The 22,015-nt window shown below is 39.8% G+C and overlaps 1 protein-coding gene across 1 annotated transcript; it reads right to left on the bottom strand.

Moving 5' to 3' along the window:
- Positions 1–11,766: 11,766 nt before the first annotated feature.
- Positions 11,767–19,879, bottom strand: LOC113568412 (tripartite motif-containing protein 16-like protein). The gene is made up of 7 exons (XM_035529008.1): positions 19,844–19,879; positions 17,326–17,917; positions 16,827–16,922; positions 16,382–16,615; positions 16,111–16,270; positions 13,489–13,545; positions 11,767–13,375 (listed from the first exon to the last, which is right to left on the bottom strand). Exons 2-7 carry the CDS (start codon positions 17,911–17,913, stop codon positions 12,834–12,836), a joined length of 1,677 nt encoding a protein of 558 aa, XP_035384901.1. The 5' UTR covers positions 17,914–17,917; positions 19,844–19,879; the 3' UTR covers positions 11,767–12,833.
- Between the last annotated feature and the right edge of the window lie 2,136 nt (positions 19,880–22,015).

Genomic DNA, 22,015 nt, shown 5'->3' with positions numbered 1-22,015 from the left:
ATTACCCTCAAAATGCATTAATCACTTGTCACATTAAGTTTATCCTTTATTCAATAATATTCAATTTTATTCAATATTTTATTTCACTCCTCTCACCACAGAGTTCACACTTTGCCCCTCCACACTCCCCTCACTAGAGCTGCAGGAGGCATCGAAGGTTCGGTGCTTTTTCAGTACTACAATGTAGCAAACGAGTCGACTCTGTAACATTCGATGCTTTCAATGCTGAATATAACCTGAGGAACCGAATCAGTATTCTGGACATGTGAGTCGAATTGCGCGTGCTAATTTGACTCGGACGGGTGACACTCCAGCTGTCGCGAGCAGCGAGAAGGCGGGAAGCTCGCTAGCTAGCTAGCATGGCTACAACAACAATGAAAGACGGTCTCAAGGAGCCAAGTGTGGCCACATTTAGCCTGCATCACTGATGAAGACGGCCAGACAACGGATACAACAAAATCTCTACGAAAAAGGTGTTATAAATCTCTCCACTGCAAAACAGCAACCAGCAGCTTAACAAAGCATTTGACCAAGAAGTATCCTGACCTATACAAAGTGACAGGTTACCATAGATAAAGGCTACACCGGTTTGTATGGGGACGTGTCTTTTCTGTGCTTGTTCCTGTGAGCATGGTGTCCCGTCCCTTCTCTCTGGGTGTGTCCCCGTTTTAATGGAAAACAAGCCCTCTAGGTACATCAGGTCCTTCAAAGGTGTTCAGCCCATCAACCATATGTCATACTGCCTCCAGCTCCCACAGTCGTTGTACATAAACCTACACAGTGTGTATGTGAACTAGCTAACACTGCCAGAGCTAATGTAGGCTCCTCCCAGTCAAACAAACCCGACATATTACAGGTCCAATAGGAAAATGAAGGATAAGGAACATGGTGGGGAATGAAGTGTGAAAGACCCTCAGATGGAAGCAGGGGACTGGACCCTGGATTACCTGCACTCACTCAAACACTACACATTTAGTGAGATGTTTAGTTATGTAAGAAACAATCATGATCTGCTGAATATGAGGGAATGATTAGTGATCTAAACCTCCCTGAAAATAACTGATTTTAAAAAAGCTAAATACAAGAAATTAAAATCAAAATGGAAGCCACAAAATATATAGTTACATAAAGCAAAACACATATAAAAGGCCAGCTGGTGTCTGTCATATTCAAAGTAGCCTTTAGGACTGTAAGGAATATCACAAATGTGTTTAAAACAGAAGAAATATAATAGTCATAATAATGTTTTGGGAGTTATCAGTGAAGTCTTAGATTTACAGGTAAGATACAGAAGTCTCTCATATGTAAGATCACATTATACTTGGTATACTTAAACACTTGACTTAAACACAACCAATATGATCAATTTTATTTTCACTCATCTGTCTTTATTGCCAGAGTACACATGAACCCTGCCACTTTGAACATATGAGAAGAGGACTTCTTTAAAATTAATTATGAATGCTTTCTGCCACATTAGCCAGAATGCTCAAAAGTAGATCTATAAAAAGCAACTGTTTTTGTATGTTTGAAGCCAATTTCAAAGCCAAATGTAAAGTTAAATGTATTTATACAGCTCTTTTTACAACAGCTGTTGTCACAAAGCAGTTTTACACATGTCTGAGTCCATGCCCCCAGTGAGCAAGCCAAGGAAGCAAAGAAAAACTCCCTAGAGCATGAGGAAGAATCCCTGAGAGGAACCAAGACTCAAAGATGGGGCCCATCCTCCTCTGGCTGACCCCAAACACAAAAATCAAATGACTAGTGAGGTTTAAAAGAGACCCTGAGATACAACCCGCAGACTCAGTTTTAGTGAACATAATCTTACAATGGCCAACAAAATGTAATTTAAAAAAGTTACATTTTTCAAAACAGTTCTCAACCATACAAAAAGGAATAAATGTTACAGTAGACTGAAACTGTGTTATTGCAAATCAACACAAGAGGGCATCTTAAGTAAATAAATAAGATCTGATCCCAGATAGAGGAGATGAGGGATTACAGAGCTGATCCCAGATACAGGAGATGAGGGATTACAGAGCTTGGCTCTGGTGTTTATGTGGCAGAGTGATAAAGAGTCCTTTGTAGAGGTGATATGTAGGGTGATTCAGCTATAGTATGGCTATGCAAGAAACAAACAAAATGACAAAAATTGTGTGTCAGGGAATTATTTGTGATCTGCACATTCACAGAAAGCATAAAATAGTTGACAAAAGCAATAAAGAAATGAAATTCCCAGTACAAGGAATAAGATAGTTTCCCCTGAACTTAGTTTTTTAGACTTAATAAACGCAGTATACAGGCCCAAACTGTAACTTTTTTCCTGTTCCTTTCTAGTCTAACGGTTTGTTATCATGAAAGTAGCCTTCTCTCCACCGTATGTGTTGTTTGTTAGCGTGAAGTGAGTTAGCCTTATTCAGCTGAAGAGCTAGCTACAACTCCATGCTACACCACTGAACGGGCTACTCCTCGACAAAGAGGATTGGAATCTCCACACTACTGCTCATGTGCATGGACTAGGAGGACCGGAGTCTCAGCACAAATCATCGCACTTGATGTGTGAGAAGCGAGAGGAGACATGAGTAGTTGCTTGATTCTGACGCTACGGTTCATTTCCGTACGTCATGGACTCGGGAGTGTTGGACAAACCGGCTCTGTGTTTCCTGTACAATCCATCCGGCATCCTACCAATGTGCACCAACATTTGGGCCCCAACAAGTGATAATACAAATACGTGTGCACACCCCAGCGCTAAGATGGACACAGCTCTAGTTCATTTTTGCATTTACTGTGTTGACCATTTATTATTGAGTGTTTCATTTGCTAATTTCAGCTTTTATTCAATTGATTCATTTACAATTGAGGTCTCTGTGGGTAAGAGAAATACTGATATTGGTGTATTTTCTTTGTGCGTTGGAGTAGTTTTTTTTCTTCTGCTGATTGTGGTTATGGTAAGGAGTAACTCCACAAAATTTGGTAGAGCCACTAAACACGAACTGTTATTTTGTAAAAAAATTCTGTTATTTTGCTTATTTAATTCTTTTGTGCAGGGTATATTGTAAATAAAAATAGTAATTTGGGGGTATTTACTAACCTGTGTATCATTGGGGTCATTAACCACTTAGGGTTTAAAAGGAGTATTACTATCAACATGGTAGTATTAGACACATTTTTGGAAGGTATACACCAACACGTCATTTCTGAGATGTGCATTCCCTAAATTATCGTTTCATTGGGGCGCCTTTAGGGAGAGGTTACAAATATCTCATTTTATACTATATTACAGTGAGTGAGTAATTGAGTGAGTAATAAAATGTTTTGGATAAAGGAAAGTTAAAGTAGTGATCAAAATATTATCCGGTGTTCTCCTAAGGTGACCTGTGATCTCAGTGTAGTGTCCTTTGAGGGTTTCTGTATCAGTTTAGAGTTGTACAAGTGTGTTTGAAAGCATAAAGATTTATCATGTTTCTGTGGGTATCTGAGGACACAGCGCAGAGAGCTGAGCAGGACCAAAGTGGATTATTCTGGTTTGTTTTAGCAAAAGGGTACCAAGTGGTACAAGAAAGTGTTATCAATATTAGGAGGGCATATGAGATCTTTTTATTTTTTTTAAAGAGACGTCCCTTGTTTGAATATAATGGAACCAAACTCTACCTGGTATAAGTATTGAACATCAAATTGCATAATGCTAATAATTTGGACATGATGGAATATGTAAAAAAATGAAGGAAAAGTATAAAAGTGTATTTTTAAAAAAAGGTAGCTAATTTTAAGAAGTGAAGGTTTTTCTGTCAGTGATTCCTACATGTTAAGTGAACGCTTCAAGATAGAGGATTATGACAAGTCAGACTGTCGGGATTAAGATAGAGCTAAACCTTCTGTCTTCAGGTTCCCCACTCATCCCCAAATAATACGTGTCATATGCTATAAGGATTTGATAGCTAGTCGCTTAAAGTGTTTTCTTGTTCTCTCTCAGTGTTTAGGAATCAGTCATGCATTGTGTGTTACACCGTAAGATACTTTATGAAATCAAAACAACTTGTAGAGCATTTTTTTTCTTACCTTTTAGCAACTGGCAAGTAATAGTCCACACTTCTGTACTATACTGTATATTGTACTACTATATCTCATTTTATACTATATTACACATTTTCCATACTATTTTTGTACTATATTTTTACTATTTTACCACATCATGTAAATGTTGTACTGGAGTAACATCTGAATTTCCCCTCTGGAGCAGTAAAGGCTATATCTTATTTCCCTTTGTCTTGGAGAATATGCATATCCTTTGACTGCTAAAAAATACAGAAAATAAAACAAAGGAAACTGACTGTCAGTCTTACTTTATTTGCATTTCTCAATTTTGTTTCATTTTTGTCAATAATCATCAATTATGAGCCATTTCCACAATGTAAAAAAACTCTGCTCATTTAAACTACCTTAAATTATACAGGGACGTCTCCAAGTATTAAGCTTGGAATATAAGACAAATCCATGTTTGACAGACAGGTTTTTACAATTCTTCATGACAATTTTACATCAGTTCATGTAGCCGATGCCAAACACACTCCTCTGTAGGTCTGACTCAGTCCGGCATCTACAGAGATTTGCTAGTGACGTGAACACATGTTCAAAAACAGAATTATTCAACATATTTTAAACCCCCATATGTGTGAGCTCTTTACGTTTTTTACTGACATCTTAACTAGAACCCTACATATGTTTCAGCCATCGCAATACATTACCACACAGCAGCCAAATTTAAACAAGCTGTGCACTACATGGCAGTTTCATAACTTGCTCATTAACTCATTGTAACAACTGGATTAAATACACTGGATAATCTAATAGAAACATTATGAAATAACATATCAAACAAAAACACAATACTATATCCAGCATAGTACAGATAGAGTGCTGTAGTTTGTTCTGCTGGTGTTGGAAGATGTCAGGGTCTTTAGGGAACCTCTAGCATGCTCCAATAGAGGGCCCTATCAAATTTACAGCTGTGTCACAGACCCTGAAATTAGCCTTTTCATGTGTAATAGGCCATTCACTCTAATAGGCAAAGCACAGTACCTCTAGCATGCTTTGTACATTTATGGAATTTGGCTGACACTTTTATCCAAAGCAACTTACAATGAACACAACTTGAGCAATCAAAGGTTAAGGTCCTTGATTAGGGGTCCAACAATGGTAACTTGGCCAGTTAAAGCCTCACCACTGCCATCTTCTGATTACTATTACAAGTACCTTACCCACTGAGCTAACACTGTCCGATTAAAGATTATTTCATGTGTGCCCCTCTGTAAGTCTGTGTTTACTGGAAATATCAAGTCTACACTGCTAGGCCCATAGTACACATTTGTGTGATTGTAGGCAGTGCAAAAATGAATTGGGGAGGCTTGAGACATATCTAGTCAATCATGGTCAACATTTCTATTGATAAACCGTGTAAATGGTGACAGACAAATTGTGCACAGCAACAGACAGTAACTGCATACTGATATAGTACACTTACTGGATAAGTCTACATGAATAAGTGTTGAGTGAATGCAGATTCAAGATAATTGCAACCCATAAATTGGCAGCTCAGTGTATATATATTTTTAACAATAATAAAAAGTGATACACCCCTCTACAAATTTCGGGAGATGAGAATGCCGAAATAAACAAACAATCCTGGAATGAAAACAGATTAAATAACTTGCCTAATGGAAAAAAACAAAAACAAAAAACAAACTCAAATGAACAACAAAAACATGGCCTAACTAAACAAAAACAGAAGAAAATCCAAAAAAAAAAAAAAAAAGTTTGGTAACAAAGTTACAAAACAGACAATGCAATGTATACGAAGGTAGGATCCTGGCCTCTTCTCCTTGGATGTGAGGTGGTGTAAGGTAGGATAACCAATCAGGCCAAGACATGTTGGAATCACCGAAAAACATCAGCACCTGGTGCAGCGATGCGGACGACAAGACAACATGCAACAATGTACATATAACAGACCCACCAGGGGTCATAACACCCCTACCCATAAGAGTAAACTAAGGGTTTCTAGACTATGACAAAGCATCTGTCACTATATTGTCTTTAAGATTAAGATTGAAATTCTGGGAAATTAAAGACCAGTGAATGAGCCTGCAATTTGAGATGGACATACGAAGTAAAAACACGAGAGGGTTATATTTTCAGTATACACAGTAATGGGTAGAACACTAGAACCGATATAAACCTCAAAATGCTGAATGGCTAGCAACAGGGCGAGAGCTTTTTTCTATTGTACTATAATGTAGTTGATGTCAATTAAATTCAGCAGAGAAATAAGATACGGGATGATCTATGCCAACGGCATCCTCCTTTACTAACACTGCACCACAAGCAATGTCACTTGCATTGACTTTCAACTTAAAGGGCTTTGCAAAGTTAGGGGCAGAAAGGACAGATGAACACAACAGCTGTTTGTCACGGGACGCTTCCCCCCCCCACAAGTCATGTGGTACGGCCTGCCGCGTGCAGGGGGCGTTTACCCATGTTGGTAGCCACACCCCCGTGAAGGCACGCACCTGTACGTGGTTACGTATAAATGTGCATGCCTCACCGTTGGTCATTGTTTGTTCGCTGATGTATGTTAGTGCATGTATGGTCATTTGTTAGATGTGATTGTGGTCTGCGTTTAGTTAAATGTATAATAAATGTTTCACTTCGAGGGAGTCTGTGCGTCCTGCTCCACGCCCACCGGCACTCGGGCCAGCAACAATGCTACACTGTTTTACCAAACAAAAGAGTTAGACTTATGCAGAAGGTTTGTAAGAGGAAGTAGCATGTCTGAGAAGTTACGACAGAAACTCCTGTAGCATCCCGTCATGCCAAGAAAACTCTTGTGGTTGCAGGGGCAGGAAAAGCAAGTATGGCCTGTACCTTTGCATCCAGAGGACAAACAATACCACAACCCACTTTTTTGCCTAAATAAGACACCGTAACATGGCCAAATTCATTTAGCCAAATATAGGTTTAAGGTGGATTCTTGGAACCAGAGGAATATCTTGAGGAGGGTGTGCATGTGATTTTCCCATGTATCTGAATACAGAATAATGTCTTCTAAATAGGCATCGCACCCATCAATGCCAGCTAATACACTGTTCATAAGACTATGAAATGTTGCTGGGCATTTTTTAAACCAAAAGGCATGACCTGATATTGTAGGAACTCGTCAGGGATAGCAAAGGCACAAATTTCAGAGGCTCCGTTAACGGAACTTGCCAATATTCCTTTACACAGTCCTCTATCTTAGGAAGGGGGAAGGAATCAGCCAGTGTCAATGAGTTAACTTTTCTATAAATCGGTACAAAAATGAACGGTGGCGTTGGGTTTAAGTACCAACAAACAAGGCGAACACCAATGGCTAGTGCTAATAGTAGCAAGACCATTTTTAAGGAGGTATACAACTTCCTTTTTCATAAGTGCACATTTGGCTGGGTTCACACAATAAGCATTTTGTTTCAATGGGTGACCATCACCGACGTCCACATCATGCTGAACCGTAGTGCAAGATGGAGTATCCAAAAACAACAAGTGTTGGTGGATTAACCATATTACATTAAGACGACTCAGGAAGATGTCCTAGTTTAGAGGGGAGATCTTTAAGGGATTCGGAATTGGGTAACTGAGCAGTAGGACATAAATTCTCAAGTTAAAGCATAATCAGAGGAATGCTTGGATAAAGCGACAGATTGGCACTACAACTAGGGAAGGAACAGGTGCACCACTAATACCATCATTTGTGGAAATGTCACATGAGAGAGAACATTTGAGCATGGCGATGTGACAGATGTGCAACTTTTTCTTATGATCAGGTGTCTGTATCACATAATCCGTATCAGTTAATTGTGAATTAACCACATACGGACCAACGAATTTAGCATGAAGGGCAGAACCTGGCAAAGGCAATAAAGCTAACACTGTCCTTCTTGAAAGGATCTCTGAACAGCTCGCAAATCATACCTAGCCTTCATACTGCACTGGGAATTGTTTAGAGTTTTATGTGTTAAATCACAGTGTAAATGCTAACAGAACTTGCTATCATAATCAAGGACGTTAGTTGGGGAAGAGGGAGAAGGCTCTGGAGGCAACATCTGCTCCCACAGCTTTAACAGTCCTCGGGTGGTATGTCCAAACACTAACTTGGCTGCGCTAAATCCAAGTGACTCCTGAGGAGTAGTACGAATAGCAAACAGAAGGACCAGGGGGCCCACGTCCCAGTCCTTCCCATGCGACAGACAAAACGTTCTCAGCATAGTCTTTAAGGTTTGGTGAAACATCTCTAAAGCACCCTGGGTTTCGGGATGGTAGGCACTAGATACATGATGTTTGACATGGAACTGGTGCATAGCTCTGGAAATGTAGACATAAAATTTGTTCCTTGGTTGGACTGAACGCATTTGGGCAGACCAAAAGTAGTAAAAAATTTAATCAAAGTATTTACTATGGCATTGGCCTTAAGGGAGTGAAGGGGAGCAGCTTCATGGAATTGAGTGGCAGCACACAACAGTCAATAAATATATATGACCTGCTTTCATTTTATGGAACGTACCTACACGGTCAATAATAATCCATTCAAAAAGGGCTCACACATTACTGGAATGGGTTTCAGTGGAACTGGTGGAATAACCTGATTCAGTTTTCCTGAGACTTGACAAGTATGACATGAATGACAGACTTGGACTACATCCCGTATTGGTTTGCATCTGACAGCGATAGTGACACTGTCCCATCCAATACAAAAGGTTTAAACAAAGCATCAACAGGATCCAACACAGATGGGGAATCATGAATCAACTGAGATGATGGAACCTGAACTACCCTTGTGGCTTTACATGATGACTGAGACCTTTCTGGTTCTTAGGGCTTAATTTCAGGCACACTGCAATAAGATGACCACTGTCATGACAGTAAAAACATTCTCGAGACTCACCCATTTTCCTAGGTGTGTGCTGGACTGGTCTATCAATACAGGTGTTCTGGCACACATGAAGCGAAGGGCAAAACACCATTTTGTCCGTAAGCACAAATTCATCCGCCAAAATGGAAGCATCAATGAGGGAAGTAACCTCCCATTTAGATGCTTGACAACCTTTTCCGGGACAGTTTTTAAATTCTTCTGACAGAACAAGTTCTTTAAACTGTTCCAAACTGGTTGCTTTGCATGTGGCGCACCACTTTTTAAGGAGCGTGGCTTTCTCCCGAGCGAACGTCTGGCTGGCGGTTTTGTTTTTGGAACCTTTGTCGATATGCCTCCCGCGCCAGTTCATACGCATGCAGCACCGCAGACTTCACCGTATCGTAATCTAAACTCTACTCCAGCATCAGAACAGAACACACCTCCTGCACTCTTAACACTGGCTTGCACTGCAACATTAACGACCAAACTTCCTTTGGCCACTGTAGTGTGGTTGCAACATGTTCAAACAAAAAAAATACGTGTCGACCTCATTCTCACGGAAATAGGGTACCAATGCCAGGTTTTTGCGAGAGTCAGCAGGAGTATGAACAGAATGGGCTTGTCGCTGCTCTAGTTCCCTCACTCTAATGCCTCGGTGTCTTTCGAGTTCAAGAACACGAACCTTCTGTCTACTCAGTTCCAGTTCCAGATCTTTCATACGAGCCAGCATCGGATCCACATGAGGCAGATAGGGAGTAGTGGGATCTCTGCACACCGAACCTTTGAGTTCAGCCTCAGCTTCCGCTGGGACTGAAGACTCAGGCAGGTGAACAACACCCAGCTTCCCATCAGCCTCTGGAAGAATCTGCTGTTGCACAAGCTCATCATACAGCGTGGCCTTGACTATCCGCTTGGCTGCACTACGAGGCACCACTACAACAAAGATATCCGCAACAAATAATCCTTCCGACATGCATCAAACTGTTCCAGTGTGGGGAAGAGTGTAAACGGTTCCAAATCAAACACAGAATGGTGGCAAATGCAAACACTAATATGTAAAATAAGGTGGGGTGACTACACAATTGCTTCTGACAAATGTATAAAAATGTGGGTTCTTTTTTAGATTGTTGGACATTCTCCTGAAGGTGCCTCAATAATGCTTGTTAATGTTAACCTGCAATAAAGGACAGGACCAGCTATTCTCCTCTACTAATTCTGATGTCTACATCTTTTATGTTTGAATGTTTTACTTTAAAACTAGCTGACTGGGGATTTAGGAACGATACTCTCCTACAGATTTGTGTCTGGAGCAACATCATTGGATGAAGTGGCAGGGCTTCTGACTGAGATTATCTCTAGACTTCATCTCCAGTGGATGTACAGTTCATGAGGCATTTCCCCAGGATAGCTCGCCAGTGCACAACACCTCTGGCACTACGTGTTCTGAATTCTTTCATATTTAGCCAATGTGGCAGCCTTGTTTCATTCAGAGATTAAAGAGCTCCAAAAGAAAGCATAGTAAATTACAATTTAAACAGCTCCATACAAACCTCCTAGTAACATTTATAGAGAACACCAGCACTTCATAAAGTGCATCAACAACTGTCAGCTGTCCCTTTTATAATTGTCCACACTTAGACAGCTCCACCTCCAAAATGTTTCAATCACCATCACTTGTCCCCCTGCTCAGTCACCTCATTACACTCAGAACTGTGACATGTTGCTGGCACAAAGCAAGATGCAAGTGATTATAACAGAGATTTTAATAATAACCCCAAAACAGGAAAGAATAAACAAGACAGACCGTGTTAGTAGTGGCACCAGCAGCAGACCCAGAAGACAGCTGTACTAGCTTGCGTGTAGAGCATTAGAGATGGTCACCTGTGGTACTTAAATAGGAGTTTGTGAAACGAGGGATAGGTGCAGGTGATTACTAATAAAGGTGATTGTGAACAGGAGAGTGGTTGTGAAATTTGATTGGTGGTCCTTTGGTGATTGATGACTAGGGCGTGACAATAATACATTGTAATAGTACATTGTTTAGAACACAAGACAACAGTGTGAAACTTCTGTGTACTGGCTGTTGGAATGAATGGTCAAAAAATAAAATGTCAAACACTGAATTAACTTTGTCACATTTATTTCAGAGTAACTCACCCAACAAGACTTTTATGTTTTAAAGTTTACAGATTCAAATCATTACATGAAAAGGATGAAAAAAGATTAAAGGCATAAAATTATATATATATATATATATATATATATATATATATATATATATTAGGGGTGGGACTTTGACATTTTGTTTCTGAATGTGAACCCCGACATGTGGTCGAGTGTTGACTGGCGACACTGTTTGCTCGTACTAGGAATACTATCACATTTAGCAGCTAAGTTAACATTACTGACCTGTGCGCTAGCCCCAACATGTTTTGCGTTGAGGCGGTAACGAAGGGTGGTAGTGCTCCTGTGATAAGAAAACTCCTTCCTGCATAAAGTGCAAATAACATTTTTGTTTGTACTTCCATCTGGAAGTTTCTTGTATTTAAATTTCCCATCCACCAGCGTAGCCTCTTCCGTCATCTCCATCATGCTCATCACATTGTGCGTCAATATAATCTGTATGCCTGGAAGTCGTGCACTGAGAAACGTCCCACGGTGCAAAAGTGTGATTAAAATGCGTTAAATTGTTTATTTCGTTATTTTCCCTGTAATTAATTAATCGAAATTAACGCGTTAAAGTCCCACCCCTAATAATAATACATATGTAATCATATAATGATATGTAAATAATAATTATGCAAGTGAATCATGTAATCATATATTAAAATAATCACATAAAATGATTTCAAATGAACAATATAGTTTGATTCAATAGAATTTTATCCCAGTTACAGCATAAAGGAATTACAGAAATACAGCTTTTCCCTGTTCCAGGTTTAGTGGGGCCCTTTGTAGGGGTGATGTGAGGTGATGCTGGATTGATTTATTTCAGTGTTAATCTACAAAATGATTTATGATAATCACAAAAAAAAATCTGATTTCATGTCCTCTTAGAACTTCAGAAGCACTTTGTTACTTAGCCCCTATTGACAAACAACACTGCAACTCCCAGAATCCCATGCACAGCCAAGGAGAACTATTATCCAGTCATCACACACTCTCACGTTCCTCATCACTGGACTGATTATATTTGTATTCAACTACACCTATTTGATCCTGTCTTAGTCAAGTATTGACACCACAAATAATGCAGAAGCAAACCAAATACAAAAGGGGAAATCCAAAGACAAAGTCAAGAAATAACAAGCTGGCCAATACACAGGGAGTGCTAAAAACAAAGAATACCACTCAGTACACTCAACGGAACAGAGGCAATACTTCAAAGAGGCAGCTAACACACGGGACTTAAACAAAGCTAGAAAGTGGTGCATCACATCAGTATTCTAGGGAGAATGATCTGCCCTGGGGATTCTGTGGGAATGTATTGAAGAGCCCTAGTGTTGGCTTCATTGGTTAGGGCTGCTGAACTGGAGGGCTGCTTGCCAGTTAGGTAACGTTACCCTGATGAAGGACCTCTGTCTGAAAAGCGTTTCTCTGGAAACATGTTTATCTTAAGAATCATAAGGCAAAATTTATCTTAAAATGGTGTAGGTATCACATTACATACATATTTTTTGGCAATAAAAAGCGACAGTAATTGACCATAATAAACTCATAGGACTCATTATGTGTGTTCTGCTATTGTGTCCAACAGTGTAACTGATTATTCTAAGCAAGATCAGAGAGACTGAGCTGGATACATGAACAATATCATGTAGGAACAGTGTAAAAGTGAGCATGGGTTTCTCATCTTCCCATTACTGACCATAATGTAGCAGACACATTATTACGGTTCACATAATCTCACACATGATCCATCATTAACAAAGATCTTACCACCCAGCCAGAAGCCAGCATAGAGAGGCTGAGTGAATGTGGTGTGGACTGTGTGTAGCAGGGTCATTGTGTCAGAGACTCTGTAGAAGGACAGAGTTCCTGCACTGTGATCCACATACACTCCTATTCTGGAGGACGGTGGATCTGGGATCTTGGTCTCAATTTTGTTGTGCCAGAAAGAGAGAGTGGAAGAACATACCAGACTCCAGGACTGAGTGTTTAATCCAAACCCACACTCATTACCCCATCCTTTCCTGCTGATATCTTTATATGAGACTGATATGTACACCCATCCCCCACTGATCCACTCCACCTCCCAGTAACAGCGTCCACACACACTCTCCTTACACAACACCTGAGCCCAGTAGTCAAATCTTTCTGGATGATCAGAGTATGGCTGGACTTTCACACTGTTTGTCACCACTCTGTTCTTCTCAGACAGAATGAGGAAACAATGTGCTGTGTTGGGATCCAGAGTCAGCTGACAGAAATCTGAAAAAGAGCATTTCAGTCACAAAATATATTAACGTCAATATAAATAAACTTTTGCAGGTTCATAGTGAAATCAGAAAAATGTGTGTTCTGTGTATACATGTATGTATTACATTTCAGGAAATCTTCTCTGGTCTTTGGCTCTGATGGTAAAATCTGAACTACTGCAGCTGTGGAGAAACAGAATCAAAATGTCCAACAGAATGAATGAATGAATGAATGAATGAATGAGGCCCAAATGCTCCATCCAGAAACAGATCAAACAAACAGTGGGATTATATGTGGATTATATGTTTAATGAAGAAAACAGTCAGAATATTAAGGAAGATCCTCTGTCTATTCATTTTTGTCTTTGTCTCTGTTTCTCTGGTTTCCTTCTCACAATCCCTCTCTTCCTCTCTGTCTGTCTATCTGTGTGTGTATGTGTCTTTGTAAAACCAAATGTGGGTTTGGGGACAGTAAATTTTACTAATAAAAAAACAAAATGATCACACAATTGTTCTTTCACATAGTCTATTATACTTCTAAATGTTTAATAACTGTGTTGTAAACAACCTAAGGCCAGTCATGAAAGTAATAAAATACTCAGTGATATTGCAACAAACACACACACACACGCCTGCAACAGAGATGTCTGTTGGTGGCTTCCACCAACCTGTCAGACAAGGACAGGAGCCACCTGGTCTAAGAGGAGGAGAAAGGCAGGGTGGAGGATTTGATTGGAAGCCAGATGGTGTGTATGAACCAGCAGGGAGTGTGGACAGGATGGAATCAGGTGCTGGATCGGAATATCTCCTGGTCCAAGTTGTGGCAGGCTGAGCCATTCAGCATAAAAGTTCAGAGTACAGTCCATCTATGACTTCCTTCCAAGTCCATCTAAGATCTGCTGCTAGGCAGGTCGACTCATCAGCATGTCCCTGGTGCCTCAGGTCCAGAACACTGGAACTCATCCTGATGCCACAAGGTACCAGCTAAAGGCCTGCCTGCTCACGGCATGACCAGGTGCTGAAGGATACTGCTGAGACCATCTGCAGTGCCAATGATGATTCAAAGGCCTCCAATGATCAAGGCATGTAGTGACATTTGTCAGTAGTGGCAAGCCATACAGTGTCTGTGTAAGGCCTACAGTCTCTGTGTGAGACTTACAGTCTCCTGGGCATCACAGGAGCACATAAGAGGAAAGCCAACAGAGGTAGCACAGAGGCAGCAGAAGAGGCCTCTAGATGGCTTTGGATCAGAGGGAGTAAACCAGAACATTCCTCTAGATGGCTGTGAATCAGAGGGAGTTATCCATGGGCATATGCTACTAAGACAGGCTGGGGACTCATCACTCCCACCTGGGTTGCCTGGGAGACAGTGTCTGATTTTTGAAAGACACAAAATATCCAGTGACCTCAAGTAACACCACTGATGATGTGCCCAAGGGCATCACTAGAACTGATCACTCCCAGTGACTAATGGGTCTTGTTTTATCCTCTCATTATTCAGTGTTTAATGTATTCATAAAATTTTCTGTGATTTATAGAGATGAATTACCATCATCTCCTCTCTATATTTGTAACGGGACTCCGGCCCGTTCTCTGTGGACAAACAGCAGAGCCGGATATTAAAGGGATAACGTGGACAATATAGAGGGCTGAAAGACTTTTAATTACACCACTATTAGAGGGAACAAACTTGCCGTTTCTCGCTGGAGTTTTGTAAAGTTATTGTAATTGTCTTACATTGTTTAGGGTGGCCAACTGACTGTATATATAACTGCTAGAGTTAATGTATATGCATAGATATAGATATATTTATTATAATAAGGTAAAGGGAGTTTGGGTTCAAAGCATGTACCTATTTGTTTTGTTTAGCGGTTGTAAGGGGACAAGTTAAGAGTTGTACCCAGAATTGAGGGACTTGTAGTTTTGGTTCACGTTATTGGAGCAGGTAATTTTCCAAATAGAAAGGGGGAGGATAAAATTGTGATTAATGGCTCTGTGTTTGAATATGTGTGTAGTTATTTTAATTGGTATAATGGGAAAATGTTTTAAATGATATCTCTTCCTTATAATTCCAAACAAAGGCTATTATAAATGTAATAAATTAGGTATCTAGAATGGTTTGGTCTAAGGGGTGAAGATTAAATATAAGGAGTGGCGTTGGAATGCAAGGAGAGAGACGTGTTGATTGAATGCCATAATTGGGAGCACGTTAAGTTGCCTTATTTTGGGTTAATTTTTGTTGGCGTGGATGACTGGATTTATTAATTTTTCTTTGTTTTTGGAATGAATTTTTTTTGTTGTTGGTTTATGGCATCATGCTCCTGTCACTGGACTTTTGAGGAAAATAAATCTCCCTTATTGGCATAATTACTACAGGAATCGCCCTCTGTTTGATCTCCCCCTGCTATCCTGTTACACCATCTCTCACTCTTACAATTCACTTTTCAATTTTATTTTGTTTATATAGGATCCAGTTTTCTAGGAACCAGGTCTAGACCCCTATGAACATGGCTGCATTTTCTGTCTCCTCATCTTTCATGTTCTGTTATTATTTTGTCCTTTATTTCTCTGTCTTTCTCCATGTCGATCTTTTCACAATCTCTCTCTCCATCCATCTTCCCTTTCTTTATATTTTTCTGTTCTATCCATCTGTCCACTCTCTCAGTCTCTCTCCAACTTTCTCTGTGTATGTGTGCTTAGCAGACCATTCTTATGTTGTTTGAAAATGTTGAATGATGCTCCTCTTACCATGTGTAGAGATTTTGCGCAATTCCTCTTTGCAAAATGTCTCTATTCGCTCCTTCAGATCAGAGAGAGATTTCTTCACTCCATCAAATGAGGGATATTGATGGACAGAGATGCTGTATGAGTCCACAGATCCAGAAGAGACACAGATGGATGGGAAACTCTACAGGGAACAAAATCATATCTTAAAGTAAATGTTTATTAAGGTTTATTGAACTTTTGGGAAGAAATTTGATGAGGAGCAGGTTCCTCTGTAGCTGAGACAGTTTGTTACCTGGAGGAAATTGATGTGATCCTCTGTGTGGGAAAGATGCTCCAGCTCACTGTCTCTCCTCTTAAGAGCAGCAATTTCCTGCTCCAGTTGATCCAGGAGTCCTTTAGCTCGACTCAGCTCAGTCTTTTCCTGAGCTCTGATCAGCTCTCTCACCTTACAGCGCTTTTTCTCAATGGAGCGGATCAGCTCAGTAAAGATCCTCTCACTGTCCTTCACTGCTGCCTGTGCTGAGCACTGTTAGCAGACACACAGACAAGATGGAGGTCCATTTAAAGCTAAACTATCATTCACTCTTACACTGTGACCCTGGATGACTTACAGTGCACATTGTCATTGTGTAGGATCCAAAAGTGTCCCAACACTGGTCTCCTCACTGGCTGACTGGAGGAGAAGCCTGACTGAGCTCTGAAATAGCTTCTCCAGCAGCACTCTCCTCAGTACTCACCTTAAGAGTGTCCACAGCCTGCTTCAGCTCCTGGACCTTCTTCTCTTTCTCCTGGATTCTCCGCTGTTGTTTTCTCTGCTCCTCCTGTAGCTCAGTCTGGGGGTGAATATAGTATTTTCAGCTGTTTGTTAATGATGAGATATGAGGTTGAACATTAATGTTAGATATGGAGATAGTTCATTTTTATTCCACAGAGATTAGAGACTGTGATGTGTTACACTGAAGGTATAAAAGCATAAAAGGTATAAAAGATAGTTGTTGGCTGTTATAATTTTCCCTGATTGATCTGGCCTTTTGATACTAAAGCTCTGTAAGGACTAAATTTATTCATCCCTACCTTACCCACACTACTCTAAATTTTAATACACCATTTCAAATTCATTCTTTTATTTCCAGAAACTGAATTAAAAGCTTTAATCCTTTACCAAACCAATGCAAGTAATTTTACATAAGAAACAGAATTATCATGAACTGGTTCCAAAAGATTTCTTGTTCTCACTTGTTTTTTAGTTCTTTCTTCTGCAGCTGACACTGTATCATGACCTTTGTGTTCATCCATCGTACACAAATAACAGATGAAGCTTTGATCAGTACGACAGAAGATCTCAGTCAGTTTCTCATGTTGAGCGCAAATATTCTCTTGTAGTCTTGAGGAAGCTTTAACCATCTTGTGCTTTTTTAGTCCAGGAACGTCATAATGAGGTATGATATGAGCTTCACAGAAGGAGGCCAGACACACCAAACAGGACTTGATGGCTTTGTGTTTTCTCCCAGTGCAGAAATCGCACTCTACATCTCCAGGTCCAGCATAACAGTGAACAGGAGAAGCAGCCTGGAGTTCTGTCTTCTTCAGTTTCTCCACCACTTCAGCCAGCATGCAGTTTCTGCGTAGAACAGGTCTTGGAGTGAAAGTCTCTCTGCACTGAGGGCAGCTGTATATTCCCCTCTGATCATCTCGATCCCAGTAGTCATTAATACACACCATACAGAAACTGTGTCCACAGTTAGTAGTCACTGGATCCTTCAGGAGATCCAGACAGACTGGACAGTTGAACTGGTCCTGATCTGAAACTCTCTCCTCTGCCATTTTCCTGCACAGAGAGCAATATCGTTCCTATTTTAGTTTTGCAATAGAACTTTGTGTGTAATGTAGATTTCTAAGGGTTACTGATGGGCAGTTAAAAGACACCAAACATGTGTGTTTAAAACAGCTGTGAGACTCCTTAATACCCAGCATATTCTAGCACCCTCCTGCTATGACACTCTTTTACTGTTCTTTCATTAGAAAACAGATACACACTGAATAAAATTGGATACTCAGATCATTAAACTGACAGTAAACATCCTCAGTGAAGGTCCTCCCTACTTCACCAAGTTCCCTTCATATCCAATGTTAGCAGGGACCCCACCTGCCTAACAGGAGGATAAAGCTTCAATGATTTATCTGCATTAGGCTTGTAGCTCAAGTGTTAAACTGTAACATATGAGACTCAGAGAGATGCTCAAAATTACATTGCTGTGTAAAGTGCTTATTGAAGTTGGGTATAAACACCCTCTGTAGCACTGTTGGTTCATTTCAAAAATAATTCCAAAATTAATCTTCCTGCTTTTGATTCCAGTCTTCTCCTTGGATCTCTAGATATGAATAATCTCTAACCTCTCCGTCGTGGCATCATTGACATAGATGTTCACTGAGTACCTGATATAGTCCTGATAGTAAAACACTTTACAGCAACTTCTCACGTTCATAGATTTAATAACGTACAAATATGACTAGAATTTCATTAGATGTGCTACCGTGTTTGTCTCTTCAGGAGGGTGTGACTCCCCACATTTTGGAGTCTTTAGGGTAAAGCATCCATGTTTTATGAGGAAATGAAGTGCGTATGTGTCCGTTTGTGTGGTCGAATGACTCAGCACTTTTATCTGACTTCCCTTATTCGATGGTCTTTATCATCAGCTCTTGCTTGCATACACATAAACGGTCCCTTTTTAGGTTACTGCTGTAACTGCTCGAAAAATTATTAGGACCGTTCTGTGTATGCGCGCATGTGAGAGAGACCATGAAGAAATAAACAGACAATGAATGCAGCTTTGCATGCTGACTATAATAGTTGGTAAAACTCTACACTGAGTGATGAGACTGGAGAGTTTCAGTAGAGAGATTGATGAGTGATATCAGGAACTGGTGAGCTCCATGACAGAAACCATGGTAACCAGACTAGTATTGAGGTTGTGTATAAACAGTCTCTGTAACATTCGGATGTGTCTGTGTGCACTTGTGGTCCAGACTCCAAACTCAAACGACTCAGCACTCTTATCTGCTTTCCCTTATTGGATGGTCTTTATTATCAGCTCTTGCCTGCATACACAAACAGTCCCATTTTAGGTTACTGCTGCAACTGCTCAAGAACCTCTTCAGTAGAGTACCCAACACTACTGCTACATGGCTAATATATATACTCATATAGCCTCATGTGTAACTCACACAATGTATGTAATAATGAAAAGACATGACAAATGGATTAACAAAATAAAACCAGCAAACAAAGACAATGTGATCGTATAGTGATTGTAAGTTTAAACAGTAAAAACAGAGAACCCCTTTTTTTCCCCCCACATAATAAATTCAATATTGGAACAACCTTTCAGACTTGACAATCACGTCATACCCTCATACACATAAACAGTCCAATTTTAGGTTACTACTGCAACTCCTTGAAAAATTTTAAATAAGGAAAGAAAAATGTTTTCATGTATTCGGACTCAATTCCCCACAAGGCATAACTGGCGCGAAAATTAGAGAAGCTTTCTGTTTGCGCGTGAGAGGGAAGTAGCACTCTTACTTCCGTCAAAGAATAAAACGCTAAATAAATAAAATATTAACACTCACTAATAACACAACGATTATGTAAGTGAACAATATTGCAACTCTTACTCACAATATGTATTAGTGTATATTGTATATATTCCTAAAGTACCAAATAAATACCGGAGCTCTCTCCTTCTCGACTTACCTTCAGTAGAGAACCCAGCGGTACTGAGGTAAAGATCGCGCGAGGGTTCAAAGGCAACAAAACACTTAAGGGAGACATCGAGGCATTCTGGATAACAGCCATTACTCCGGTCATTTTACAGAAACATCATAATCTAATAATTTAATTTTAATGCAGCTGTTAGTAATGAAAATGCTTTACGTTTTATCACCATTGTGTTACTGTGTACAATTTCGTGTTGAAACCAAGACCAGAGGGACTGAGAGGGACTGATGAATTAACTTTAATTATAAGTCTAACTAAACGAAAGGACATAAATACTCATGTGTTCTGTAGAACTAGGTCAAGGTGTAAGGTAGGACAGAAAAAATGTACAATGTCTAAATAATATGATCTGCAATATATACAAAAAACGATATTTAATTTAATTACCCTCAAAGGTTATTAATCTCTTGTAATATTAAGATTGTTATTTTATTCAATAATATTCTATTTAATATTTGATTTCACTCCTCTCACCACAGAGTTCACAATCTGCACCCTCCACACTCCCCTCGCTAGATTTGCAGGAGGTATCGAAAGTTCGGTGCTTTTTTAATACTACAATGTAGCAAACGAGTCGATTCTGTAACATTCGATGCTTTCAATGCTGAATATAACCTGAGGAACCGAATCAGTATTCTGGACATGTGAGTCAAATTGCGAGTGCCAAATTGACTCGGATGGGTGACACGAGCGATCCAGCTGTCTCGAGACTGTATGAAGGCAGTAACCTGGCTAGCTAGCCAGCATGGCTACGACAACAACGAAAGACGGTCTCAAGGAGTCAAGTGTGGGCATATTTAGCCTACATCACTGATGAAGACGGCCAGACAACGGATACAACAAAAACTGTATGTAAAAGTTGTTATAAATCTCTCCACTGCAAAACAGGCAACACCAGCAACTTGACTAAGCACTTGGCCAAGAAGTATCCTGACCTCTTTGTATAAATATACTCAGCTGTGCATATAAAAGTAGTTTTCATGATTGTTTGGTAATTCAAATATGTCTTAATTAAAATAGAAAAATATAGTAATGTTTAAATTAAGAGTGTGGTGTAAACTGGTGTAATCAGTAAGGTTTTATATGTAAAACCTCTTTCTACTTACAGCTCTCCTTTTGACATGCCCTATTCAAATGACTTAATTTTCCTTTTCCTCCAGCATGTCAGTGTGCATGAATGTTACATCTACTCATGTGGTCATTTGTAAAGTGTGTAGAGGGATTGTGTCTGGGTTTATTCTCCTCTTCCCTGAACTCCTGTGATCAGTGATGGAAACAGGTGCAGCTGAAAGACTAATGTGTGCAGATACTCACTAAACCTGATTGTAATTACATCAACTTAATAAAGTACAATATCAAAGCATTATTTTGGATCACATAACCTAACAGTTGATCCTCCATAGACCCAGAACCCAGCATAGAGGGGCTGAGTGAATGTGGTGTGGACTGTGTGTAGGAGGGTCATTGTGTCAGACTCTGTAGAAGGACAGAGTTCCTGCACTGTGATCCACATACACTCCTATTCTGGAGGACGGTGGGTCTGAGATCTCAGTCTCAATGTTGTTGTGCCAGAAAGAGAGAGTGGAAGAACACCACAGACTCCAGGACTGAGTGTTGTGTCCAAACACACACTCATTACCCTGTCCTTTCCTGCTGATATCTTTATATGATACTGATACGTACACATTTTATTTTTTTTTTAAATAAAAAACCTGTGTATCATTGAGGTCATTAACCACTTTGGGTTTAAAAGGAGTATTACTATCAACATGGCAGCATTAGACACATTTTTGGAGGCACTGAACTAACGTCATTTCTGAGATGTGCTCCCCCTAAATTATCATTTCATTAGGGTGCCTTTAGGGAGGGGTTACATATATCTAATTTTATACTATATTTCACATTTTCTATACTATTTTTGTACTATATTTTTACTATTTTACCATATCATGTAAATGTTGTACTGGTGTATAATCTGAATTTCCTCTCTGGAGCATTAAGGCCATATTTCCCTTTGTGTTGGTCTGTGTTGGAGTATATGCGTATCCTTTAACTGCTAAAAAATACAGAATATAAAACACAGAAAGCAGACAGATTGTCAGGTGTTTTACTGATTTGTATGCGCCAATTTTGCTTCATTTATGTAAA

Source organism: Electrophorus electricus, chromosome 8 (genome assembly GCF_013358815.1).
Source record: "Electrophorus electricus isolate fEleEle1 chromosome 8, fEleEle1.pri, whole genome shotgun sequence".
Taxonomy (NCBI): domain Eukaryota; kingdom Metazoa; phylum Chordata; class Actinopteri; order Gymnotiformes; family Gymnotidae; genus Electrophorus; species Electrophorus electricus.
The sequence above is the reverse complement of the archived record's forward strand: the minus strand, read 5'-3'. Positions and strand labels throughout refer to the sequence as shown.

Coding starts and splice junctions, on each gene's coding strand:
- LOC113568412 (XM_035529008.1), bottom strand. CDS start 17,913: ATGGCAGAGGAGAGAGTTTCAGATCAGGACCAGTTCAACTGTCCAGTC. Junction 16,923..17,325: donor AAGAAAGAACTAAAAAACAA/GTGAGAACAAGA, acceptor ATTCACCCCCAG/ACTGAGCTACAGGAGGAGCA. Junction 13,546..16,110: donor GCGCAAAATCTCTACACATG/GTAAGAGGAGCA, acceptor GTTTCTCCACAG/CTGCAGTAGTTCAGATTTTA.